Genomic DNA, 27,627 nt, shown 5'->3' on the forward strand with positions numbered 1-27,627 from the left:
CGAGTGAGTTATCAGTTGGGGATGCTGCTGTGGTCGGGCAGTTCCCCTGTCGATTTATGAATGGGACCGAAAACCAGAGAACATCGCACGTCACTGGATAAGCCGTGATGTACAGTGGATCCACACCATGCAGCTGGTTGCAGATCATTTGTTTTAGTTCATTTCATACCTTTCAACATTATATTCGAAACGGGCTATTGGAATGCATCTCACACACAGGATAAAAATTCACTGTGGTCCCAATGTACTTGGACTTTTTTTTTTAAACAAATAAAACTCCATTTGGCAAGTTTAGAATTGTAGACGGTGTGGGTGCCTAAAACGCCCTAACACCGAAGCCTTGGAGTAACCTCACCACAGGATTAAGGTGACGTTGTATATCTCAGGATGGTCTGATACTGTAGAACAGTTGCGTGAAGTGCTGACTTTTCTATTGTCAGATTTCAGATTTACTTTCTCTCTTCCTCTTGACAAGGGTTCTAGGCCCTCAGCATCGGGTCGCCTTCTTGGTCATTGTGTAGGGTCCTGAGCAGGGGGCCATGGTGGCTCAGGTGTTCTGGTCTTGTGGACAGGTGGCCTGCCCACCCATCTGATTGGTGACCTGGCCCCCCCGTCCCCAACACACAGGCCTGTGCCTTTGCTGGAGTGAGCGCGTGCGCACGAGGCTGGGCTGAGAGCAGACGGAGTGAGAAGCGCGCATGCCTGTTCCTCCACTGGTGGCACCAGCCGCTACTGCTTCTTTCAAACAATCAGATTTATATTCTGTTAATGGGTCCTTTAAAAATGTAATTGAGTGAGAAGGACTTTTAAAGATTTTTCTATGGCCTGGATACACACCAGAAGACTGAAAATTGCTAATTCACTAACATGAAAATGTGGGCCTCTTCAAAAGGAGGATTCCCTTGGAAAACTTCACAGCAGTCGGCTTAGGCGAGGGAGAAGTTCTGCTCTTCTTCTCCGTTTGCGCTCACGCACACCAGACCTCCTGTTCACAGACTCAAGTGATGGATATTCTTTTGTTTCCGCTCCAGACACCAACTGCAGGGGACACTGACGGGTGGGCTGTGTTTCACCGTGACAGCAGCATCATTGGTGGGGAAGGTGCTGTTAGTGAAAACCCACTGCTTGCTCTGAACCTGCGTGATTTATAAGCACCTGACATGCTTCCTATCTGGAAACCAGCGTAATAGTATTGGTCTCCGGTGAATAGAGCCCTTTTACCAAGACTTACTGCCAAATATTTTCACAAAGATGTTACGCCCCCATGCACAAACATTCATTTTGCAATGTGTATTCCAATGCAGTTTATGTAGGAGTGCGCTTTTAAAGAAATGCTTTTCTTAATCTTTATTTGCAAAAAAAGCAATACATTTTAAAAGTTTCAAATGGACAGTGTTTGGCGTTTCTATATGAGTGTTATAAAAAGTGTCTCTAACTGTATACTGACTGAAAAAAATCTACTTAGAAAACACGCGACTTACAGAAAACCATCCTAATGTGTGCGCACCTGTGAATCATGATGACTTCATCAATTCGTTTTCATTTGAGATCAGTACAGCAGTTTTTCCTGCCTTTCTCGTATTTCTGTGGCCCTAGCATTTTTTTCAAGGCTGGTCACTGACCGTGGATTTACTGCAGAGAAAATAAAAGCCCTGTCATTGCATGGGTAAAATGTGCTGTACAATTCTTGTGTGTTCATCTCAGGCCGAATCTTAAGTTAATTACTGAGCTACTGAAGAGGCAGCGTGCTGCCTTCACGTGCCCTCATCTGCCCGAATGTATGCCGTGCGTTGTCCTAGGATTAGTTACTGCTAACTCACAAAGTGGAATGTCACTTCTGAATCACATAGCTCTTCTCTTCCAGTAAGTAAATCGGTTGCATATACTTACCCCACGCCAGTGTGCCAGCGGTCGAGTGTTTTGCAGGTAAGAGGAGATGGGTCAGTGTGGAAGGCAGCTGCTGTGGTCTTTGGGTGACACTGCGCCAGGGAAACTGCCTCACTTGGTGATCAAGCCAAATTTTACTCCCGATGGAAATGCCCCGGAAGAATCACTCCGGTAGTGGTGGACTCCGTAAACGCAGGCGTGTTCATCAGACACACGCGTGGGATGGCGGGGGTTTTGGCCAATTTCTTACTTTCTGTTCTTGCTTGTTTCAATGAGAGGCAGAAAGCAAGCCCTTGAATTTGCCGGTGTGTCTTCTGGCTTGGAATCGAGGTTTGTGTGTCTCAGGTCGGCCTTGCTTACTACGGCTCCCCAAAGAGAAAGGCTTTGCAAGGCGTGCTCCTTGTTACTGGCTGAGACCGAGTCAGCCGGCTGCGGGTCCACGGATGATGGCGCCATTCCTGCCACTCCTTGGGCCTCCCTGGCAGCGGACACCTCAGCAGCCTTGTAGGATGTGGGAAACTTCTGCCAACTTCATGTGTCTTTTCCAAGAGAGCAAGGTTTTCCCAAACCTTGATTCACTCCTTGACTTTACTCTGCTGGTGTTGGGGGAGGGTCTGAGATCGAAGGAGTGGATGCAGAGGCGTGGGACCTCTCCTTGGAGGCTAGTGGCACAGTTGCAGAGTGACTGGTGTTATCTATGTGGCCGAATGTCCTTCCCTGTATCTAGTTGTTGAAAAGCGAGGACGTCTGAGGCAGCACCAGTGTGTGGCTCACCAATGGTGGCAGAATTTGACGGGGAACAACCCCCCCCCACGTGCTCCGGGTGGTGGGTCTCCCTCCCCATTCTGCGCTCAGCTCACACTCCATGCCCTTTCTGCCCCAGAGGAACTTGGGAGGGCAGCGGGAGTCTCTCTCTCAGCCCACAGGGGTTCCCCCGTCCTTGAGAGTAGATTGCCAGTGCAGAGACCCAGAACGGGGGTGGTGACCTCTCCTGTCCTAGGCTTCCAGGGGGCCTTCTCCCTTGGGAGTGGACGTTGGTTTGGGGCTGGTCCCCGTGGGAGGGGCAGGGTGCTCAGCTCACGTGGGGCACCTGTCTCCCACCAGGGGAGGGAAGAAGATAGGAGGTGGCTGATCCCCTGGGGCTGGGGATCTGCCTGATGGATGACCTGGAGAGAATCTGGTTCCAGCGGGGCATTGCCGGCTTTGCCCCGGAAACACTGATGAGTTCAGTGTCCTCTTGAGGGTCCTTAAAAATTAGACCTCAGTTAGCCAGATGCCGCTGTGAGACGGTACAGTGCCCTTTGCCCTTAAAAGTCATCCTGTCCCCCTGGCAACTGAAGCCCATGCCAGGGTGTGCAGTCTGGTAAATTGAGTCTGAGCTGGATCCCAACCCTGCCCCCTCCCCAGCCAGGCCAGGCCAGTGGGCAGTTCCCACACCCCACACTTGTCTCCTCTCCTGAAGACCCGAGGGGGTTTTCCTCAGCCTGAACAGCTTTCCTTTATTATTCTTTTCTTAGATTACTTCTATTTTCCCAAATTATTGAGACCAGGAAAGAAGTTTAATAGCCACACAAAACATTACCTTTGATTTTTTTTATTTAAAAATTAATAAAGAACTTAGTGACAAGTATAATAATTTAATCTCTATACGTAATGCCATGTGTACATCTACATATAAGGGAACACTGGACTTTTTACCTTGGTTTTGTATCAAAGGTTTTACTTAAATCTTTCTAAGAGAAGAGTCATCATCTGTTAGTGACACATTGCAATTAAACTATGAAATGGTTTTGAAAATATTTTTTTCTATTCTGAAGGTAGTTTAGTTTTTGAATAGGAATGAGTTTATCTTCAGTTTCCTTTTTGAATCCCAAAATGTTAATTCTTATTGTTTATTTTCGGGTCTAGATGCTTTCAAACACTGACACTTCTTTGTTTACTAGGATGTCCTCTTATTTAGACAGAATCATAGAACTAATTAGAAAGCTGCTAACACCCTTATTTTAATTCACTGAGATAGTGAGGATTCTTAAAACACAAGGAGAGATAACTTGTTGCAAACATTTGTATAACTTTAGTTAAAAACAGTATAAAATACATGAAACACTTTTTTTTTTTTAATGTTATCGCTACACGAAACAATTGCACTTCCTTCATGGTCAGGATCAACTTACTCAGCCTTCTCGCACAAAAATATTTCTCAATTCTGTTAACTGACATTCAAGGATTTGTGTCCTCATCTCTTCCACAAAGATGCACGGTTTTCTTTTAAGTAAAAACCTACCTCTGCAATTATAGTTTGAGTAACCCCCAAAGACCGCTTACACGAGATCCTCTGTTCACGTTTTTTCAAGTCCAGGTCTGATTGCTGGTCACTAAGGTCCTTGCAGAATCAAAACACTTAGAACGAAAATAGATTTGCTATTGAGTCAGGAGGAAAATGCATGGCAAGAAATAGCTCCAGTCTGAGAAACACAGGTGGAGATCCTTTTACCAAGGCTGACCACTTTGTTTTGGCATCTAATCGATGAGGGGTGCGTGTGAACACGAGATTAGCTAGGAAACTGCTGCACAGAGACGAGAAAACTCGGTTGTCTTGTACGCTCACAAACTACTCCAAATTGAAGTTGTGCCAAAAAAGGCAAAAGAAGATTTCTACTTCCTATTGTGAAAAGCCAAGACTTGACAGACAAAGTCATTAACAGACGAGGGGCTTTTAATTTCTATAAAAAGATACCTGCGTAGGTGCAAAGGAATGTGTGAAAAAATAAAGGAACTAAGATTCCTATTGCAATGTGTAATCAAAAGAGAATCCTTAAGTGTCACAATTTATTTAAAAAAGACCTAAAAACATTTGATTCACAGCTTTCCCCTAGGTATGTCATTTAGTACAACTTACTAATAGGTTAAATGTAGGCGACATGAAGTTGGTTTGTTGGCAGCCACTAAACTAAGCACGCCGTTTCTGTCTGAGATGTCAGGTCTTCCACGGTTGTTACAAAGCATAACGAATTATATAAAACGTCTGGCTGAGCTTTTGTGATGAACAATGTCTCAGGGATTGATCCACAGAAACACTTTCCCGTGGCAGAGGACGTCTGTGATTTATTGGTGACTGTATTATCCATTGTGTATCTCTATGGGTGTTTTCAAATTCTTGCCAGAATTTATCACTTGGCCTTTGGGTACCGAAAGATTAAAAATGAGATCTATGAAAGCTTAGTGTCCAATAGCTCTGACCCTGTCAACTTGCAGTGATTAAAGGCATGTCCTGACTTTCGGGGACTCCTGGCTGCTGGCCATTTGGAGAATGAGCAGTAAGCATGTCGCAGGTCTGGAGATGAAGCGAATGCTAAATTTGAGGTGTCAGTGTGACACTGAGATGTGGTCACTTGGCTTAGCGCTACAGCACATGAAGGCAAATATACATAGAGTCACATTTTTAGAGATTATTCATGGTCTCTGACCACTTGAAAAAAATTGTGCTTTCTCCGGAATTTGATGTGCTGAAAATCGCACTTGCCGCCCACCCCCCCCGCCCCCCGCTCATTTGCAAAAGTAAACGTAAAAATGAAGTCCTTTGCAAACGTAAGGGCTACTGTTTCTTCTCAGTATTTTAAGAAAAAGTAAAGGCTTGAAAATAATTATGTTTTAGCTGTGTACAGAGTGACCACTGCCAGTTTGCAGGTTGATAACGTAATATTTTCCGATAGGGGGTGGGGGCATAGAATTTTTACTCAGCATCTTTGACTGTGTAGGTTTCATTTCAGATTTCTACATCTGCAAAAGAGCAGCTGGCAAGGAGTGACATTCACTGCCTTGCTTCTGTTACTTATCTGTTACAAAGGCCTTTTTGGTAAAAGCAGGGTGAAAACGGGGCGGTGCCCAGTCAGCCACAGTTTGCTCCATCCTGTTCGTTTTGGAAAAGGATTTACATTTAACTCCAGTGGGTTTTAAAGACGGCCTTGAGACTCCACACACCACGAGTTTTAAAGGAACCAGAGTTTCCATCGTCCGTGCTTTTTAGATTCAGTTTTGGATTTTTGCTTGGGAGTGGAGGCGGACGTCTCCTGAGAGTAAGGCGGGGTTGCAACCTGAGTTTCCTCGAAAGGATGGAGTTTCCTTAGAACTGGCTGGAGTTTGTCTTCTTGTTGCTTAAAATCTAGCTCCACACTAGAAAGGAAAGAGAGAAGAATTTAGTGCTTGGTCTTTCATATATAAAGATCTCCCTTAAAAGAAGAAAAAAGATCTCCCTTGATGGTAGCAGAATTTGATGACACCCTATCAGGGTACTAATCATTCATATTATGTTTATAATGTAATTTTACAACTCAACATTAAGCAACTGGCTATCATATGTTTTTGCTGTAGGTCACAAATAGGTTCATTTTCTTTGAAAAATAACTTACTTGTTTTCATTGCAAACGTTTGAAGTTTTATTCATGTACACAGCCTGTGTGAAAGGATACAACATGTTTGTTGAAATGAGAAATGTGGCATGTGGATAACCCTTTTGCTTGTCTATAGACTGCACACATGCGCTTCATGGAATATACAGATAACAGAAAATGTGAGTGTTCAGGGGTCACACCCCAAGTGTGAACCTTTTCACAAGGTCAGAGACATCCATTTCTCTCACCTGGAACACCTGTAAAATGAAATGACCTTGTCTTATGGTCTCCTTGCAGAATCTCTGTCTGAAAACCTGGTAGGAGCCCACATATCCAACGCTGGGGGAAAGAGTGTGTTATATCAAGTCAACACCATTTGAATGTCACCCAGTCCTTCTCAAAGTCAGTTTTTCAGGCAAAAAATAGTGTTCCATGAAAATAACCCATAATTGTCATCGCATTGCTGAAGCCAGAAGGTGCAAACGCGTAGCCACGTGGAAGGACACTTGCTAGCAGTGTTAGTGTCTGTGTTAAAATGACAGGATTCAAGATGATTCTTTAAGTGTGTCTTGTTTCTGGTGAATGTCTCCCAAGAACGCTGCAGCTTGCCTGGAGTCCTCCTGTCTTTCCACGGCCTTGGAAAGGACTGCTGTGGACCCCCTAAGTTTCGGAGAGGACCCCATCACTCTTCTGTGCCGAGCCCAGGAGCGAGGGGCCTCGCCCCTCTTCTGCTTCCCTCGCCTATGTCCCTCTGGTTTGAACCCGGGTGCTGCCTCAGCCCAGGCCTCCAGGTCTTTCCACCCTTTGCTCCTCCCACGTCTGCTCCGGATGCCAGACTGAGTGTCAGTAGATTTCAGTAAAGGCTCAGCAATGAGGATAATATATGCGCTCATAACATTTTACATCCAGTGGAACCGTAAACCATTTATAAACATGATACCCTCCTGATTCAGAGAACCATTAATCCTAGCCAAATTTTGACATTTTGGAAAGACAAAACAGCAAAGCTGTATTATCTGGAGTTTGAAAAACAAGTTCAAGACCCATCTAATGGACCATTTTATGTTTTAAATCCACTGTTCCATTTTTCTTATCATCAAAGACTACAATATTACTGAAAAAATTTAAAATACGGTCAGAGAAGTTTATGGCTAGTTACCCCACCTCACCCTCCCTACACTCCCAAAACAGGAATTATTTTTCCCCCTCATTTCAGAGGGCCTCTTTGAATTATGCTGCATTTTATAGGAAGGAGAATGAACCTCGTGAACTCGTGGCTTGCTACTCCAGAATGTGGGGTGGTGGGGGCGTGTTTCCTCTTAAGGGCAGTTGTGAAAAGTGCAGATGTCGAGCAGCATTGCATTTGTGAAACATGAGCCTCAGTTACTGGTTCAGTAGGAAGAACTGGGATTTCCACCCCGGCTTTCCCACTTGCTACCGGGGTGGGGGAGGGGCTCAGATAAGTCCTTTCTCCTTTTTAGGGCTCAGTTTGGTTCACTTCAAGGGATACAGTAATTACTGTCCTATCTCACTGAGTTATGATAAGGATCTCCCCACTCCCCCCGACCAGAAAAAAAAAAAGGCAGTGAAAAAGTTCCCTAAACTGTAGGACGCAATTCAGCTATGATTTTGTCCTTATTATCTTTGAGCACTAATTTTATAATGGGAACAAGAGCTAACAGTGATGAAAAAATATCTATTAACGAATTCTTCAACTTGGACATTTAGAAAGGACAACAAGAACCTTGCCATTGAGTCTTGAGATGTTATAGTAGCCAATACAGTATTCTGGGTACAAAAGAGTAAGATCATCCAGGCGCTTGGTTCACACTGAAAGCAAGCTCTCCGGCTCATAACCATTCCAACAGTCCCAGGTAGGCTTTGTGTTATTAGATCAGAGGGCGGTGCTAGCATTTCCTAGGCTAACGGTACAGTTCTGGGTAACTGTAATTATTGAATTCCCATTAAGCCCCTACACTGGGAATCCTGTTATTAACCAGTTTATCACACTGCGGAACCATGTAATCACAGAGTAATCTAATCTGACTTCCTGTTAACAAAATGACTCGACTTCATCTGTCAGTTGATTCCTATCTGCACTTCCCCCACGACGGAGACGCTGCACCCAGGAGCAGATTCCTGGTGGAGGGAGCGTGTGTGGCTGTGAGTGCCCGCAGGGACGTGCCTGCAGTGAGGTGACCTTCAGCCGGGCACCTCCTGCCCCTCCTGTGACCCCAGGCTGCAGTGCACCTGCTTGTGAGGTGGCACCTGGCCACTAGCCAGGCAAACTGAGGAGCACCGCACCCCACTGCCCACAGGAACAATGTGCACTGCTCCGAGCGCTGCTCTCCACTTTCCACTGGGGGAGTTTTCTCGTTTTAGGAGGAACACACCAAGCCACCTGGGCGACTCTGAAGCAGACAGCTGGCTGGAGAGGGCAGCGTCCGAAGGTTAATAGTCTGGCAGACTCTAGCTGACACAGAGGGAAGGGCCCTTCAGTCTTAGCAGCCAAATGGCCAGACTAAAGCATCACCTGCTGCCCTGGTTTGCTCAGACAACTTGGTCAGAAGCCAGGTGGACATTCTAGGGCACTTGGACTCTGTGCCCAGAACCCGTCCCTGTTTAACATGGTGAGCTGTACAGACAGGTCCTGGGGGCATTCAGGGGGGCTGCCTGGTGGAGGAGTGACGGTCCTCGCTTTGCTTCAACACTGATCCGCAGGACAGTGGGTGTGGGGCGGGCCCCTGGGTGCTGCCTTGTGGATGGTGTGTGTGGGCGCTGCCAGCATTGCTGAAGACGAGGCTACTGTCTTCATGGCTGGGACTTTGTTCCTTGTCTAGAGCACCTGTCCTGGCTCGTGGCATGGCTGGCCACTTCTTGTCCCTCTGTCCCCAGGCACAAGTGACCCACTGACTCTCCAGCGCCTTCTGAAACATCCCCTGTCACCACTCCCTCTTTCTCGGAGCTCAGCACGAATAATGTATTTGTTTCTGTATCACTTTGCTCCCATCCCCCAAGTGCAGGCGCCGTGGCAGGCTGGGTGTCGCCCCATCTCTTCCCAGCACCTGCAGCAGGGCCTGAATCACGCAGTGGCCTATGTGACGTTTACGGAATTGACACGTGAGCCTTAGAGGCCAAATCCATGTCAGCTTCCGCCCCAGTTGCCCCGGCCCACTGGTTCGATCAGTGATGTTGGCCCCTGGCTCTCCTCCCCCAGGAGCCCCCTCCTCGACGCCGATAAACAGGGCTTCTCACTGAGGCAGCATTGCTGGCGGGTCACCCACTCCCAGTGGAATCTGTGACCCGGCTCCATCCTATCAGAACTCAGTCGACGAATATTCTGAAACTTACGCTGCGAAACACACAGCAGCCTCTGTTCAGAGCTTGCCTCCCCTACTTCCACTCCTGACTTGCCCTTCTCTGGAAGAGTCTGCAGTGAGGTCTTGCACAGGAGGGGCAGGGTCAGCAGCGTGCCTTTGCCAGTGGCCAGTTGCGCTCTGTGAAGGGGAACCTGGGAGAATCTTCCCAGTCTCTTTGCTCTTTTCCTGTGGGCTGGAGGCCCTGATGTGGTTTTCTGCATGATGTTGCTTCTAAGCTCCGTCAAGGGCAGCATGCCTGCCCCGTGTGGTTTGGACCTTTCTCCCCAGAGCAGTGCCAGCTCTGAGACTTACTGCCCAGTTGAACAAGCAGACCAGAGTGTGTACATTCCAAGTCTGGGCTCCAGCCCTTGTCCTCATCTCTTAGGACTCAGCTGGGGGTTTACACAGCATCCTGCAACCTCCAGGGTCTTGATGTCCAGCTGCGCACGAGGCAGGAGGCTGCTGGTGGTGTCGCCTGTTTCCCCACAGGCGAGGTCTGGTGTTTGTCATGCGCTGTTGAGGGGACACGCACGTCATGCTGAATGCTTCACCCTCGGGAGGAGAAGCAGCCTGGAAAAAGTCCTGACTGTAGCGTTTCAGAGGCTGAGTGTGAAGGGGCTGGAGTCAGGCCAGCCTCACCTGTGCTAGGTGTTCTGTCCTTTAACGCCTGAGTTAAAATACAGGCTGCAGGCCTGTATTTTAACTCTGCTGGGCTCTGTAGTAACACTTCTCCCCATGGCTGCGCGCGGTGCTGCAGAGGAGCGTCATCCCGGCTTCTCCAGTGGATGCTCTGCTTGTCTGCTGCACCTATAAATACTCGGTCCCAGGACTGCTGGGGCTGTTTACAAGATCTGAATTCCCGGGCGCACTTAGCGTTTACCTCCAGATCTCTCCTTTCCCTGCCTGCAACCCCTTCTCCCAAAACCATCCAGCAAAACGCTTGCGTTGAGAGCTCCCGGGAACCGAGGCCGTGCCCCCGTTCCTGCGACCGAGAGCCGTTTGCTGTGAATCCACGTGACTCCCTGTGATCAGTGACTAAAGCAGCGGGGCGCAAACTTAATTTCTTCCGTTAGTCCTTTTCTCTTAAAGATAAAAGTTCGAGGTATAGGGGCTTTTCTTACAGAATTATTATTCTGTACATTTCCAAAGAAATAAATATCCGTCTCAAACCTCAGGCTGCTCCGTCAGCTGGCACCGGCTTTATTTTCTACTCCCGGAGCCTCTGCTGGGCTCTGTAGTAACACTTCTCCCCACGGCTGCGCGCGGTGCTGCAGAGGAGCGTCGTCCCGGCTTCTCCAGTGGATGCTCTGCTTGTCTGATGCTCCTATAAATACTCGGGCCCTGCCACAGTTCCCTTAGCAAACTGTCGCCAGCTCCGCGAGTTAATTTAAGGGGAATGTATTTAGAACATCCCTTTCTCCCATCCCCTATGTGAAGCAGTGAAGGGTCTGGTGAGTTGGTTCCCAGGCACTGTGTGTTTTCTGGGCTGGAAGAAATCCTGAGATCCCTGATTTCTCTGACCTCAATAGTGTCAGTCGGGCTTAGTGGACTGCAGAGAGGAGGCCTCTGTTGCTAATTCTGTTTGAATCAGATCTCATGGTCCCCCGTGGTAAGTGTGGCTCGGACAGACTCAGGCTCTGCCACTGTGGGTAAATCACCCCCCCTTCAGGACCTGAGCTTCCACGGAGCCACCACGCATGTGCGGAAACATGGACAAGCCCGAGAGAGCCAGCGCGCTGGGGTGTGTGGGGCCCCTCCCATGTGTGGATCTGAACGGGACAAATAGTGTCCCCCAAACAGAACACTTCATGTCCGGCCAGCTTCCCGACAGCACCATGGAGTGCTCAGTGGTGTTCAGAGGCAGCTCAAAATGCAGCTCCAAGTTCAGGCCGGGCTCTCTCCCTTGCAAGTCAGCTGAATCCGGCAAGACTCTTTGTCTTCTGGGCCTCAGTTTATGTGCACCGGCTGCACCTCTAGGCAGTGGAAGAACCAGGACCCAAAACAGCCATCACACTCCCCCAGACACCTCTCTGGGTGAATATTGAGGGGCCCCATCCATCCAACTTGGCGAAAAGCACACCTGTGTTTCCCCAGTCTGCTGTCCTGGCTTCCCAAATGCCGCCGGCGGCCACCACGCCAGGCACTAGGGACCTAGCTTGATTCGCCCCTCCCGCTGACTCCCATCGCTGGGTCCTGTGCAGCCGCCCACAGCGGTCTCCAGCGCCCACCTCTCTCCCCGCTGCCTGCCTGAGTCCAGTCCAGTTCCACTTCATCTCGTGTGTCCTCTCACCATCTTTCTCCTGCCCTGACCCGTTTTCCAGGTACCAGAATCACCTTAGGGAAACCAGAGACTCCTTGACAAACTTCTGTGCATCCTTTAAATCTAGGTCACTTGTCGTTTCTTCTCTCTATACGTTTTCTAGAGTAAGATGTGCCCGCCTCTGCGTCCTGTCCAAACTCTGGACCAACTGCTCTGGTCTCTGTACCAGCCTGTCCAGCTCATGTTGGACCATTGCTCCTTTTTCTCAGGTCTGTGAACTCACTAAGGCACAGGCTGTGTTGAATTCAGCTTTGTTAGTGGTGCCTTTAATACAGTGACAGACTCAGCACGTGTCCTCTGTTCACAGAACTGAAATAAAGGGCTGAGCGGACCCCAGACCCCCTGGCTTCCAGTCTCCGCAGAATGCTGCTGCTGCTTTCTAGTTATAATTTATTCATCAGAACGAACACAGGTGCAGGAAATACGCCCATATTTTATATACCTATTATATGTGTATGAGTCCTGTCTGATACTCCAATATTAATAATTTGAACACAGAAATGATTCATCATAACTTTGAATCCTTTCCCCACCGCTGTTTCACACGGTCGGTGCCTAATCAGAGTTCACAGAACTGCTGTAAGATTGAAAAGTCCAGAATTAGATGGGTGTTCAGTAATATTAATACCTCTACTAGAAGACCTGTCCTTTTCTCATGGTATGCTGTGGCAAGGAAGTTATGATTATGGCTGTAAAAAACCGAACATTAGCCGGTTATTCTAGCTATAAATTATACTGTGAAGTATCCAAAGTTACAGTTAGACAGTGACCTTTCTGAGAATATCTTGTTATTTATCCTGTCCGCACAGGAGAACACTCACTCCTTTAATGCTTGACTGAAGCCCCAGCCTCAGTATCTTTCTCGTCTGTGACTTCCTCGTGAATACAAATATTGGTTTGGCATGCAGGCTGCATCCAAGGGCCCAAATTTGAGGGCCCACCCGATGTAAAGGGATCAGGGAATCACGTTTTAACCTCCCATAATTTTGCACCACAGGGAGGTCCTAGCAGAAGGACTCAAGTCCTGTTTATAACCTCTGCCCGTAATAATTTCACTAACAAGAGCGTCATGTGTATTAAGCATATCTGAGGCCACACTCCTAGCCAGCCATCCAGGTCAGAAAATACACTGAGAAGGGATGGATAATTATTACATGTAGACTGCCAGTTCACTACCGGCCCTGGCCTCCATGGGGAGCACACAATTATTATTATTTTTCACCTTTGGGCAGGAAGGGCATTGTAACTGCAGTTAAAAGGAGAAAACACATGACCCTCCAGAGTGGGATGTTGTGAGTCCCGCAGGTGCCCAGGGTGGGACACCCAGCCAGGCGACCTGAGTGGGCTCGGCTGGGGTCTTGGTCATCACCTTGTCTGCTGTTCTCATCTCGAGGATGGGCACTCTTCTGCCCGGGGAGGAATGACCTCTTGAGGTCACAGTGCTTAAGCTAACGTGCACAGCAACCTGGCCCCTCTGAGCCACCAGTCCAGAATGCTGAGCTGGAGATGCTCTCAGGCACCCCTGTATTTTGACATGAGCAGAGAGGACCAGGATTTAGAGCGGTGACAGTTGTCAGCACACGGACCAGAAAACCATTAGCTTCTTGTGCATGTCTTACAGCGTCACCGGTGACTGGTCTAAATCCCAGGCTCCCCTGTGCCTCCACGGATATGATGTCTATGGGACCAGTCCTTTCAAGGGGGCTGACAAGAGAAAAGAGTCAGCTGAGTGGTCCAGGCAAACCCTAGGTGGCTTCTCTGAGGTCACTGGGTCCCCGAGGAATTTCACACGCTCTCAGTCAGGGCACTGCAGTGAGGGCTGGGTCCTGTCTCTAACCCGTGGAGAAATCTCCACAGTCACCTGAAACTGAACCACACTGAATTACCCTCACGCTGCTTTGGACATAGGTGACTGCCTTGTTAACTGTGACCTTGGAGGGTCTCAAGAGGAGGGCTATCAGTGTAATTAACCTTTCTCTGCTGAATAAATTTTAACTAATTACTTTACAAATAATATGTTGAGTAATCAGTTTTCAATTTTACAGCTGTAATCAGTTACATATTAGCATTTTTGATACTAAACATTAGTCAGAGGTCACCAAAGATTACTAAAATCTAATCCTTGTATATTGGGGAAGAAGAAATTATTTATCTTTAGAATTCTAATAGAATATACAAATTTGGATTGTTGGTTTTGGGAATTTTCAAGGAGAATTTTGAGCTTGGTTAAATCATTTTTTTCCCCCTGACTTTTAATTTACTTTATTAAAACGTACTTCCTTGCACCAGAATAACGTTGCCTTAGGTATAATCCAGGGAAACCCTTCCTGTCATCTTCCTCCCGCCCCATCACTCACTGGAAATACCAGGAACAGAGCACTAAATATTAGACAAAAGGCTAATTTCCTCCACATCAGTTCATGTTGTTAAAGAACTTAATATGCACAGGGGTGGTAATTGAAGCAGGCCTGGAAAGGGCACTTCCACTAAGAGATAATCACTAAATGACAAAGGCGGCAAAGATTCCACTCCAAGTGGGCTCTGGGCAGGCTGGAACTGGCCCCAGTTCTGCAGAGAAGTGCAGTTACTTCTCTTAATAGTAAGACTTCATTAGTCGTTAGGGGCCGAGTTCTGGTGGCTGTCCTGATGGCGGGCCACCCTCCCCAGCTCCCTTTTTGCAGCACTCTGGAATCAGTGAAATGTCCCTGCAGATGGATCTTTATCTGGAATCTTTGCAGCTTTCTAGTTTGTGTTCTTATTGGTGATGCCATGAATTTCCAGTGATGACTTGAGAAAATGCAGACCATTAATTCTGTGAATTCCTTGTTCAAGCTCGTAATACTAGCGCGTTATCCTCGCATTTCCTGAAAGCCTCCAATGCATTGTGAAAAGGAACTTGTAGATTCGGGGAACTTCCTTGATAAGCAGTTGAAGATTGTGATGTACTGGAAAGTTCCCCAGCAGCTGTAGAGATGAGCGCATGTGTGCCAGCAAGGCATCCCCTTCCATCTTGGCAAATGCTCTGTTTCTAGATCCTTCCGGTTGTCCTAACCCTCTAGCCCGGGGGAGGGGGGTGGCGGGTGTTCTGGAGAACACATCTAAACCTTCCCCAGTATGGTACCCTCTGAGATGGTCCCGTCTCCCCTGAGCCAGCTGTCCCCAGGGCTGAGCACCCTGTCCTGCAGCTCCCTGTCCCCTGCCTTTTGTCACTGTGTCTGTGGCCCACACCTTCTGTTAGAAGGCTCCCTGTTGTCATAAGTTCTCTTGTTTGTGGGATCTTATGGTCGAGATTGTGTGGGGTTGTCTTCAGCCAGATCACTGGTCCTGCCGTCTCCCAGTGTCTGGGGTCAAGCTCATCATCTTCTAGGAGTTCCATGAAGAATCCTTGCTGAAGAAATGCATACCGAAGTATTTTATTTTTAATGCAATTTTAAAAGGGATTTTTTTTTTCGGATATTTCATTGTTCGTATAAAGAAACGCAACAGATTTCTGTATGTTAATCTTGTATCCTGCTACTTTGCTGAATTTGTTTATCAGCTCTAGGAGATTCTGTGTGGAGTCTTTTGGGTTTTCTATATATAGTATTAAACTTAAAAGCTTTTGCATAGCAAAGGAAACTATAAACAAAATGAAAAGACAACCTACGGAATGGGAGAAAATGTTTGCAAACAATGCGACTAACAAGGGCTTAATTTCCAGAATATACAAATAGCTCAAACAACTCAATAACCAAAAAACAAACAGCCCAGTCCAAAAGTGGGCAGAAGACCTGAAACAAGCATTTCTCCAATGACGACATGCAAATGGTGAATAGGCACATGAAAAAATGCTCAATATCGCTAATTATCAGATAAATGCAATTCAAAACTACAATGAGGCATCACCTCACACTGGTCAGAAAAAGTCCATCATTAAAAAGTCCACAAACGATAAATGCTGGCGAGGGTGTAGAGAAAAGGGAGCCCTCCTGCACTGCTGGTGGGGATGCAGTTTGGTGCAGCCATTATGGAAAGCATTATGGAGAGTCCTTAAGAAACTGAAAATAGACTTACCATATGGTCCGGCAATCCCCTTCCTGGGCATGTAATTCAGAGGAAACTCTTAATTCAAAAAGATAGCAGCACCATGTACAATAGCCAAGACATGGAAGCAGCCTAAACGTCCACTGACAGGAGACTGGACCAAGACTCTGTGATATGTTATGCACAGTGGAATACTATAGTCAGCTGTCGGAAAGTGAAATAATGCCGTTTGCAGCTACATGGATGCATGGATGGACCTGGAGATCATCATACTAAGTGAAGTAAGCCAGAAAGAGAAAGAAAAATTCCATATATCACTTATATGTGAAATCTAAAAAAAAAAAAAAAGGCTCAAATGAACTTATATACAAAACCGAAGCAGCCTCACAGACATAGAAAAACAAACTTACGGTTACCAAAGGGGAAAGGGTCGGGTGGAGGGATAAATTAGGAGTTTGGGATTTGCAGATTCTAACTACTACATATAAAATAGATGAACAACAGGGTCCTGCTGTAGAGCACAGGGAACTATATTCAGTTCCTTGCGATAGCGTATAATGAAAAAGAATAAGAAAAGGAATGTATCTGTATATATATACGTATGTGTGTGTGTAACTGAATCACTATGCTGTACACCGGAAATGAACACAATGTTGTAAACCGACGGTACTTCAATTAAAAAAATGCATATAAGCCTCGAATGGAAGGGGCTCAACTGTTTCATCAAAATGGTTGTTTGAAGTTTTGTCTCTGCTTGACAGCCAGTGACCAGTGGGTCATATCAGATGATGAAAGTACAGCGTAGACACCGGGGCATCCTGCACACTGCCTCCCTCTGTGGTGTCAAGACAAAGCGACAGGCAGACCTGCGGCGTTCCCATCCCCCCAGGTGCCACGCTCACTCACTGGTTCACTGCACAATTATCCGTGTCACTCCGGGCCAGCTGCGCGGTGGCCCCAAGAGACAGAAAGGAGGCAGGTGCGGGCAGTGCCCTCCTGCGGGTACAGTTGCTTCAGGTCTTGTAACTAACGGCAGGAATTCTAATGCTTTACAGGGAGATTTTAAATTCTGCTGAAGATCCCACTTAATTAATCTGAATCATCATTATCATTGTCTTTTCAACCTCCCCTTCGTTCCCCAAAGCCTTTGAATTGAGGTTGGCATGAGCTGTCCTCGTGAAAATGTACAGATTTGAATTCAGGCCATTTTGTGGTGGTGCTATTTTACGAATTAACCACTTCGGTCAAGCAGGGAAATGGTACATTTCATTGTTCCCTTTTGAAACCGAATCTGAACAAAGGGTGACTCATGAGCAGATGGATGACTCATCAGGTTGGTCTGACAAGAAGACTGAGAGTCTGGGCACAAAAAATTTCAACTGCTGATGAGCAAAGATTATTATAGTAATTTATCCTTAAAACATTTTCTGAAATAATTATAGCATATTTTGACAGGAAATAAGGATGATAAGCCAGAAAAGTTTCACTAAAAGAAACTAAAGCTTGTATCTGTTACCTTGTTTCATGCTGAGATGGTCTTAAGTTAGAATTTCACAATTGGTCTGGATCACAGTTGAAGGAGTATCATTTTAGGGGGAAAATGTAACCATGTCAACCACCTCAAAATTCCGTTTCGGGGTTTCAGTGGCTAGTAAACATGGCAACAGGGATGGCTGTTCAGCTCCCTGTACGTTGATTTCCCAGCATAGGAATGGATGTTACTTGGTTAAGAAATGCCCTGTGCATGTCTAGACTTTTACCTCCATGTGTATTTTCGGTTGAAGCTCTCGGACCCCTTTCCTTTCGTAACTGTAGATCACCGACTCACGGGATTTCAGAGCTGGGAGGGACCTCCCGACCCCTTCTTGCAATCCTGCAGGACTGGGAGATCTAAGGATGCCCCGTCGAAGAGAGAGGCAGGCACCCGCTGTCTGAGCTTCAGGCTCAGGCCCGCTTGCAGTGCTGGCAGCCCTTTTCCCCTGAAATTGCTTCCAGATGTTTTGTCCCTTTGATGTGTTTTTCCAAGCCCTGTATATTTCCATGACAGACTTATATTTTGCAGAGAAACATGTACCGCCATGCATGGCAAAGGCACACATTTATCCGAGGACTATGTTGCCAGCAACACAGGCGGCTGCATCTTGGACATGGTGCCCTTTGCACGTCTCTGGGCCACGTGTTCCTGGCAACATGGTGGATTCTCACGCGGCTCAGAGAGGGTAATTGGGTTTCGAATGAAAAGCGGTGTGTAAATGCAAGACAGGCGGGGTCAAATTCATTGACCTCCAGGGCTCCCTGCCCGCCAGCAAGCAGGTCTGACAAATTGCAACACGTGGAGATTGGCAGCCCTGCTGGCCCCTTGTGTTCACCCAGCCTCTGGGACAACCACAGTCCTTTGGCATTTTAAAATGTCTTTATTCTGAAATTCCTTTAACCCATTCAGTCCTGAGGTGCTGCAGGCATCCTATGGGAAAGACCAAGGAGACGGGCAGAGATGGGAGGGGGACTCCCAGAACATCAGTGAAGTCGAGGATGCAGGCCCTGGTACCTGGGGGCCAGAGCCAGGCATGGGACCAACTGCCAGGACTCTGATCTTGAGCTGATCTCCCCCCGTCCAATGGGACCGTCTCTGGGTACAGCGCATGCAGGAGTTGAGGGAGGACTTGTTGCAACTTCCTCTGTGAGGAGAGATGCGCTTTAATCATAAAGTCTCTGAAATTTGGACACTCCCTGTGGCTCACATCTGGGATGTTTTGGCTGCCCCTGTGCACTGCTCTGGGGTCACCTGCACAGGTCACTTCTGCCCGAGGCCCGTGGAGTTCCGAATGCTTTTCTATCAAAGAAACCTCCACTCTCCATGAAGCAGCTGGCATTTGAGGAATCACAGGATTGACTGAAAACTGAGAAATCCTGGCTGAAATCCCCCGTGCTCACCCTGCCCATTCTTTTTTGGTAAAAAGGAGCCTTGGGGGAAGTTGCATCTCGGTGTATTAACAACTGCCAGCCTCGAGGGCAGCATCGGGTGGCCGAGAGTCTCCCGAGAGCCAGTCCAGTTTCCCCTTCACCCTCTTGTATCGGCCTTTGGTGTTCTGGCGGGATTACAGAAGCCCCCTTAATCGAGGTGCTGGACTCAGCACCACCAGGGTGATCCCCATGCTGTGACCGCCGCCTACATAGGGCTGGATGCTCCTGGCAAACAGGCTTCTCTGTTGTTGACCCCTGACCCTCGGTCCTCATCTCTGCAGCTGCGTGCTCACCAAGAGGATGCCGGGTTCGGATCTGTTTATGCCATTTGTGCTCACCATTGAAACGATGTGATTTATTTGAGCATTACATCAACCAGCAAAATATAAGGGAGGCCAGAGAGAATTATTTCTGTGGGCTAGATGCCTTGGAAAGAGGAGAATGCCACAAAGTATTGAGTGTGACAGAGAGAGGGACATAGCAGCATCCAGAAGGATCCTGCAACCAGATTCGGTCCTACGACCTTGTTCCATTTCAAACGAAGGAAAGTGGGTACAGCCCATGAAGATATCTTGGAAGCCTTGTGGTGCTCATTGACCCAGGAAACACCTGGGCCTCACCTTGGCGTAACTTTAAATCATGTAAACATAAGACTGCAATAGATACGATTCAAATTCAAGTAACATGTTTAAGTTCACAGTTTCCCTTTTGACTGGTGTTGCAATTAGTCGACCAGAAGTGAGCTTTCCCTTCTCATGTATCATCTGTGGCTCTCAGAAAACTCTTGTCTAGTGTCAGTAACCAATGTCAAGGGTAACTGTTAAATTTTAACGACATCCTACATGAAGTGATAAGGAAATTGGGAAACAGTTTGATGAGTATATATGTTCAACTTGGTACTAATATGGAGATCTCTATTTGAACTAATAATAGGAAGACCGTCTTTGTGGGGCAGGGTGAGCCCAGCTGAAATGTTACTATGTTATCACTCTGATGGGGGGAGGGATTTAAGATACTTTCCTAAAGAGAGGTCTAGAACTCCACGCCTTCTCTAGTACCAGCCCTCCTGGGATGCTCTGTTCACTCAGACGGCTGACTGTAGGGTTTGTAGCTTTAAAGGTCCCCGCTCTACTCACTTCCTGAAGATGCAGGCCACCAAATCAACAGTCCCTGTGGTCACACCTTTGATGTCAAGTCCCTGTGAGTAAGGAGGCTTGTTCTCAGTTTGCGGGAGATAACCAAAGTGGTCACAGTGCCTCAGTCCCTCTAGCTGGGGAGTTATGCTAAATGCTGTCAAATTCTTGTGGTGCTGGGATGCCCAGTTCTAATGAGCTGTGGGCCAGTGGCTCCTGTGGTGGAATTCCTGCCGACAGCTGGTTGAGCCAGTTCCAAACAAGAACCACTCTGGGCTAATGCCTCTCCTTCACAAACTTGCTACATCACTTTTAATATGACTGTGCAAGTTACTTCTGGATATAGGGCAAAATTTAAGTTACTTCAGTTACACTGCAGAGCGCCCTAATAAATTCTCTTTTCAACCCCCTACAAAACGCTAAGTGGGTCCATGTCATCAGGCTGGCTCTCCCAGACCTCTCCGGAAATCTGCGTTCACTTCTGCCCTGTTGCAGGGAGACCGGAGGAGTTTCAGCTCCCAGAGCAGCAGAGCTAAGTGGGGAGGGTGTATGCCAGGTGCTCTGTATGCTTTACTTCTTTCCCTAAGTGACTGGTTTCGTGACGGGTTACTTTATGCCACTTTGTATCCCTTCACTCTGACTCAGAATTCTCTCTCACCGTCCGAATGTGGCGAAGAGATCCCCACCAGCCACGCTTCTCTGAGAAGTCTGGATGTGGGGTCTTGACTTTGTCTTGCCTGGGTGCTTGTTTCCCACCTCCTGCTTGTTAGCGGTGGAGGGCAGTCAGGCAGCCGGGCCCCTGCCGGCGGCCAGGAGGCCTTAGCAGGTGGTGTGTGCCTTTTACTAGACTGTAACTAGGCCACGGTTCCTGCAAGGCCAAGGCAGGCCTTCTCCATCTGGGCACAGGCGACACTGGGGCGGGCTGACTCTTTGTCGTGGGGCTGTCTTATGCATCATAGGATATTAGCAGCATCCCTGGGCTCTGTCTAGTAGATGCCAGGAGCACCTCCCCGGTTGTGACAGCTGGAAATACCTCCCTCCATACTTGCCAGGTGTCCCCTTGGGGGCAGTGTCAGCTGGGTGGAGGGCCTCTGCAGGGACTGTGCTGGGGTGGTACCAGAGCTCTGCCCTGTGGGTTCTTCTGCCACAACTAGACCAGGTCACCAGGTGACCTTTAAACTGTGCTTTTAAAGACCCTGGAGCCCAGTCTGGGATGCTCTGTCTGGACTGGAGTGTGACGGGCCCCGGAATGTGTGGAGTTAAGCTCCCTGCCATTTTAAAGACATTTATACCTTCTCCCTGTCTCTGCCTTCTTGATAAGAGGGTGGTAACTTGGAAGGTCTCTTCACAAGGTATTTTTTGGTTGAGGGCGGGTGGGGTTCCTTCACACATTTTCAGATGTATAACTGTGCAGGGTTTTTTTTTTATTGTTGTTGATATTTTGGCAAATCAACTAAAATTGTTCTTCAGGCTTAGTTTAAAAAATGAACTAAATCATAACATCTCTTATTGCTCTCATATTTTATATGTGAAAATTACATTTCTGAAAAGAAAAAAAAAGACAGTAACATTTCTGAAGGTTGTGATCACGTCTTAAAATCCTAAATTATTGCCAAAAGCCAAACATGCTTGTTGCCTGTCGAGAGTCTGCTGCGTTCATGTTGATGTGCGTAATCTAAACACATTTCAAATTGAAAAACATGAGGACCCGCCGCAGGGCTCCAGACAGGGGATGGTGCCCCAAGGGATGTAAATGCCACCATCCTGGTGCATTCCCAGGAAGTGAACTGCACATTTGATTCCTCTGGTACTCCTGGCATATACAGTGTGGTTTCCAGCCTTTGATCTGGACCATCTGAAGGGCTTATATATCCCAGCTGTTCCAGAACACACAGTACAGGGCCCACGACTATCGATTCTGCGGGAACAAGCCATCAAACGTACACCAGTTTTTGAAACCTCTAAGATGCATTTGGAAGAGACACGGTTCAAGCTCTCCCTCATCCCACGACTCTATCCCTGGGGTTGGGTAGTTAGAAGCGGCCTAGAATTATGGTCAGGCACAGCTCTTTACTTTTGGTCTGATAGAATCACCCCAGCATGGCCCCAGATGAGTCTTGCATTGGCGGGTAAACATCATTTGTCACTCATAATAAAAAAGTGGGAAGAGGAGAATGTTAACATACCTATAGATAATACATGCACTGTTCCTGCATGTGTCACAATTAGCTGTGTCTTGCCCAGTCCGATATGAAAGCCTACAAGATAAGAACAGGAGAGCATTACACGTGGTGGCTGGTGGTCGCGGGCTTTTCTAGAGCAGACACCTCCAATCAGCTGCTTTCCCAGTGCCGCGGCTCGTCATGGAAACGGAAGTTGATTAATGTGTTTCCCACTTGGCTCCTGTCTCTGCGTTTACTGTATACAACCAATGCGACTTCTGCAGCTAAGATATTTAAATTAAATCCGGGATGTGAACATACAGCTACTGGATGAAGTAAATAATCCGATTTTGTTATAAGCAGAGAGAACTTGGGATGTTTCAATGCACGTTATATTTATGGTGTTCTAAAGAAACTCTGAGGGGAAACCAACCCCCTCATGCTGACTTGATGGCTTGTGTTTGCCCCACCGCTTCTTCGCCTGCTAGGGGAGGTGTCTGCAGACTCTGGCCCTCGGGCGAAGCCCACTCTTGGCTTAATTTGATCCTGCAAGCTGAGACTGAACTTTACATTCATAAATGGTTAAGACACATGAAAAGAGTAATAATATTCGGGACACATGAAAACTAATATCATTAAAATGTCTGTGTCCATAAATGAAATTTAAAATTTTAATAATAAACAATAGTGAAAATTTTTACGTAAGTACCTATAATATCCTTGGTCTGCAAATCTCAGAATACTCACTCTCTGGCTCTTTGGAGAAGAAATGTTGCTGCCCTGTGTGGTAGAGTGTCACACTGCAGAGTCATGCCTTCTGACACTTCTTCGGCTACGTTCTCTGGTGAGTTCTGTTGGCCCTGTGAGACTAGACATTTCTGGGGGAATGGTGGGGATGCAGACTCTCCTCCCTTAAAAAAAAATAACCTCAGAGTATTTTCTGGGGTATATTCTGGAAGGCTGTAGAGACTTAAAGGTTTGCTGAGAGAATTTTCTTGAGTATGTCTCTTCTTGGCCCAGTCACCCTAAGAAGCTAATCTCGAGGAGTTACACAATGTTTTATCCACCACTTTGGCTGGCCTTTCCTCTCGGATGTTTTTAACGTGCTGGCATATTTTATTCTGAATATTACTTTGTATCAAAGGACAGACATGATGACCAGAATCTGTTTAGTTGGTGGCAGAGAAGAGCCTCCATCTGAGTTGGCTTATGCACACTTTGGGGGCACATTTACATTTCTTGAGTGATTCACCATGATCATAGTGCCCAGAGGTCTTCTGTCAACATCGACAGTCGATATTTTTATCACCTGCGCTGTGTACACTTCTCTTGCATGCGTCATGGGTTTTGAATGGAAAATAACTTTTGTTTTCCTCATTATATTTTGTGTTACGTAAACATTTGACAAAAGGATTTTCCACCTCATGCCAGGTGGTCCCAGAGAGCTTTGTTTGGTAAACTCGGCCATGACTTTTGAGTTCTGTGCATTTCATTGATTAATCAAGTGACCATATTGTGCCCCTGAGTGTTGCCAGTCATTGCCTGTGACCCACTATATTTGAGCCAGGATTGGAATCACCTGCCACTGCATTCGTGTTGCCCTTTGTCTCCCATCGCTTCTGTATCGGGTACCTTGGGGTGCCCACCTGGGGTCTTTTCCTCTCCCCTGGGCTTTGTCAGGAGGGGAGCAGGGAGCAGCTTGTGCATTCCACCTTCCTCTCTTCCTGAACCCTTTCCTCCTGATGACTGGCCCCCAGAGTACATCCCTCCTGAACCTTCCCCCCGTCTCCAGATTTGTCGAAACCGTAACAGGGTTCCTCCGTGTCAGACATTGGTTTCCATTCTCCCATGCCTTGGGATATATAAAAGGTCTTTCTCCACCCCACTGATTTTACTAGAGCTCGGTCCTAAGCCCCGGTCTGACCATGGTCATTTTGTACAGAGAAACAAGCATGGCGCCGGAGAACATGTCCTCACAGGGATGTGTCTGCTGCAGAACGTGCAGTCACGCCGATGGCTGTGCTGCAGGTAAGGGACTGCTCCCCCGGGAGTTGCACTGGTGTCTACTAACCACCAGTCAGCGAAGAGGATACGTAATTGTGGTCTAGGTGCACTAGTCACATGCTAAAGTTCAGGCTTTTAAAAGAAAACAGGCAAAATCAGGGGCATTTCCTAACCATACTGTCTGAGGAGGACCCTTACTGGGCTCTGAGGAAAGCCCGACTTCCTCAGTGGTAGAACCTTCCTGCTCTAGACCTTGGGGCAAATCTCCATCAAACCTCATCAACACCAGCTGCCCTTCCTTGCCCAGCATCTTGGAGTTCCCAAGTGTCTCACTTTTATTAGAGCCTTGAGTCCTCGAATTAATTATGCTACCTCATTTTGCAGAGGAGAATACAGTAACACTTCAGATCTGGGATCTCATTATTCTTAGACCCCAGGCTTTGGATGCTCTGTGATGCCCCGCTTGCATGTTGGGACCAGTATCCTGCACTATGTGTAACTGGCAGCTGGGGATAGTCAGTGAATCCAGCAGTGACGGGACAAAGGCTTCAGGCCCATGAAATGCACAAGAGGACTCTCTTCCAGGACCTTGGAATTCTTCCGTTATAAATTGTTTTCTTTTTTCAGCCCTCTCTGAACAGACTATTCTTATCACTTTGTAGAAAGCACACATTTCTTTCCCCGTTACAGTCAGTAAGCAAATAGTTATTAAGTGCCTATTAAGTGTCAGGCCTCATTCTGGCTACTGAGGAGACATTCTGGAATGAGAGAGAGTCCTTGTCCTTATGGAGCTTAGAGCCGAGTGGGAGAGCCAGACAGGCAACACGTAAGCACATGAGTGAATGAAGGAAGGAGGAAATGAATGACTTTGGATTCTGCTACGTGTCAAGGAGATATTGCCGAGAGGTGGCTTTGGTTTACACACTGAGGACATTGCATTTGGAATGAGACCTGGATGGTAATGAAAGAACAGTCAGTTATCTGAAGATCCAGGGACGAGTTTTGCAAACGGGGCATCACAGGTGAACAGCTCAATGGAAATGATGTTGACATGTTTGCAGGACAGAGAAAAAAGGCTGGTGTGGCTGGAATAGATGGAACGCAGGGGAGAGAAGGAAGACAGATCAGATCACGTAGAACAGGAGACTGAACGTTGTTTTAAATTTACTGGGAAGCCCCTGTAGAGGCTTTCTCATGTATGGATGAACGAACAATGTGGAACACCCTCCCTCCTGTCTTTTACTCTCATTCATTTTCATTTTTCTTGGTTCTCTTATTTACAGCCCAACCTAACTCACTCAGCCCTGAGATGCAGTATGATTTGGCCGAGAATATACAAAGGAGTCATATGTCTACTTTATAGGGACACATAGCTGTGGTCACTCTTTTCAAAGCTAATTTAAAGGAAGAATTTGTGGTCAGTCATGTTTTCACTTTGTGTGAGAAGTATTTTCAGGATCTCATTGCCATGAAGGGTCCTTGGGGGTGTTTCCAGGGTTTTGTTTACAACCTTTCTTTTTTAAAGTATTCAAACGTTTGGAGTCCAAAAAGGTAGTTTATAAAAATGGATGTCAATGAGAGATTAGTTTGTGGATAAAAGTTAAGGTGTTGCCCTTGTGGACAAACTAACCATGTGGTGAAGTCATAGGCTACCTCCCATAGCTATTGTCCATCGAGATATGTCTGTCACAGTTTATTAAGCATGAGGGTGTTCTGAATAGAGGGCTTAAACTCTGTAATCCATTGTGCTTATTGCTTTAATAATCCATCTAATTGTCCTTGGGGCTTCCAAGATGCAGGGTTTGGCCTCGCTGATAATTTTATGGTCCCATTAATAATTGTGTTGCAGCATCTGAATGATTGTGTTCTCCAAATACAGACAAAACAGATAAGTTCTTTCTACAGGATAGGGAACACAAAGTGCTAGTATGGAATTTCCCCTATTTTTTTCCTTCTCGCTTGGAAACAAGTCATAAAGCTAAGACTTGGAATGATTCTCTTTCCGGATTGCCATTGTCACAAAGAGGAGCAGATGGAAAACTTAACTGCTGGAGCAGATTCTTCTCCATGGACAGCGGGGCTAGAGGTCTTCTGTGATTAGAAGTTTGGAGAAGAGAGAGCTTAGATTATTGATGTGAAAGCTGCAGAGGAAGGCCATCTTGATCAAAAATTATAAATTTTCAGTCTTGCACTTTCACTGCTACCTCTGTAAGGCTCTCTTCTCTTCTGTTTTGAGGAACCTATACCTACATAGGTTTGTAACCCTGTGCCTGTCACAATGCCTGGTTACACTCTGGGTGTTTGGTTAACATTAATTTATTAACCAAATAATACAGTCAGTCTCTGTGCTCTCATATTAAGTCCAGTAGCAGACAAATCTAATGAAAAAAATGCCGAGTGCAAAAAGCAAATGAAAAATATAAATTATGAAAAGCTCTGGTCCTCACTTTTTTCCTAGTATGAAAGGATCTGTGGATCCCAATGATAAGTATGCTCATTGGAAACAGGGATTTTCTTCTTAATCACTGTAAACATGATCTTTGCAGCACCTGATGTTTATCACCCCATTGCTGTGAGGTGCCATTTGTCAGTATTTTCTGGTCTCAGCAACGTATTTTAGGGGGTGGGGGTGGGTGGGAGGGGGAAAGCCTAACATTCAGCACCAAGGACAGCACTAAGCATCCAAGGTGCTGTCTTTTCTGTTCCATTGACTCTCTTGCCCCCCATCCCTCCAGATCACAGCTGTAACCCAGGCACCATTTCTGGGGCCCTGACCCTCTCCTTGCTTGATCCCCTTTGGGCACCCATTGGTCAGGGTGGTAGGTAAAAGAGACTAGACACGAGTTATGAAATTAATATGGATGTAAAAAGAGCATGGACTTTGTGGAATGAGCACAGAGGAGGAATTGTCCTTGATTTGTTAAAGCGGAAGGTTTTGGACAAGCTAATTTTACAAAGTAATTTTGGTGGAGTCCAGTTTGAGAGCCATGTCCACTTCCGCTCTTATTGAACCAGATTTCTTCACAAGACCTTGCTGTGCTTTAAAGAAAGTATGATGAGTGTCCTTCATCCAAGACAGTGTGGAGGTATAGCTGGGGCATCCCCGTTCAAAGAAAACATCGGGTCCTCCTTTCCTTAATGGCCTGGGATTCTCAAGTTTTAACTCAGCACGCGGTTCATCGATTTGTAGCTACCTTCAGCTTCTGCTGAAGTCTGCTCCAATTCTTTAGTTGTCATTATCAAAACTTCCTGAAGATAAAAATATACTTTTGTACATTTATATGAAATAGACAGTATTGGTGACAATTTGGGGTTTGGAAGTCTTCAGGTATTTCCACTGCAGATCAACAGCAAAAGAGGTGATGAGGAATGGAACTGAAAGAA

At 46.8% G+C, this 27,627-nt stretch overlaps 2 protein-coding genes across 5 annotated transcripts in view; one reads left to right on the forward strand and one right to left on the reverse strand.

Moving 5' to 3' along the window:
* The window catches only part of DOCK1 (dedicator of cytokinesis 1), a 480,997-nt gene that overhangs the window by 191,729 nt on the left and 261,641 nt on the right, over window positions 1–27,627 (forward strand). The gene's annotated exons all lie outside the window — the stretch shown is intronic.
* Window positions 3,466–27,627, reverse strand: part of INSYN2A (inhibitory synaptic factor 2A) — a 59,118-nt gene continuing 34,956 nt past the window's right edge. The window contains exons 3-4 of one of the 2 annotated variants that reach the window (XM_072972104.1): window positions 22,264–22,335; window positions 3,466–6,060 (exon numbers count right to left, since the gene is read on the reverse strand). In XM_072972104.1, coding sequence (XP_072828205.1) covers window positions 5,877–6,060; window positions 22,264–22,335 — 256 coding nt within the window. In that variant the 3' untranslated portion in view covers window positions 3,466–5,876. The remainder of the gene's footprint in view (window positions 6,061–22,263; window positions 22,336–27,627) is intronic. The other variant, XM_072972105.1, reaches the window with a different exon arrangement.

This window comes from Vicugna pacos, chromosome 11 (assembly GCF_048564905.1).
Source record: "Vicugna pacos chromosome 11, VicPac4, whole genome shotgun sequence".
NCBI classification, from domain to species: domain Eukaryota; kingdom Metazoa; phylum Chordata; class Mammalia; order Artiodactyla; family Camelidae; genus Vicugna; species Vicugna pacos.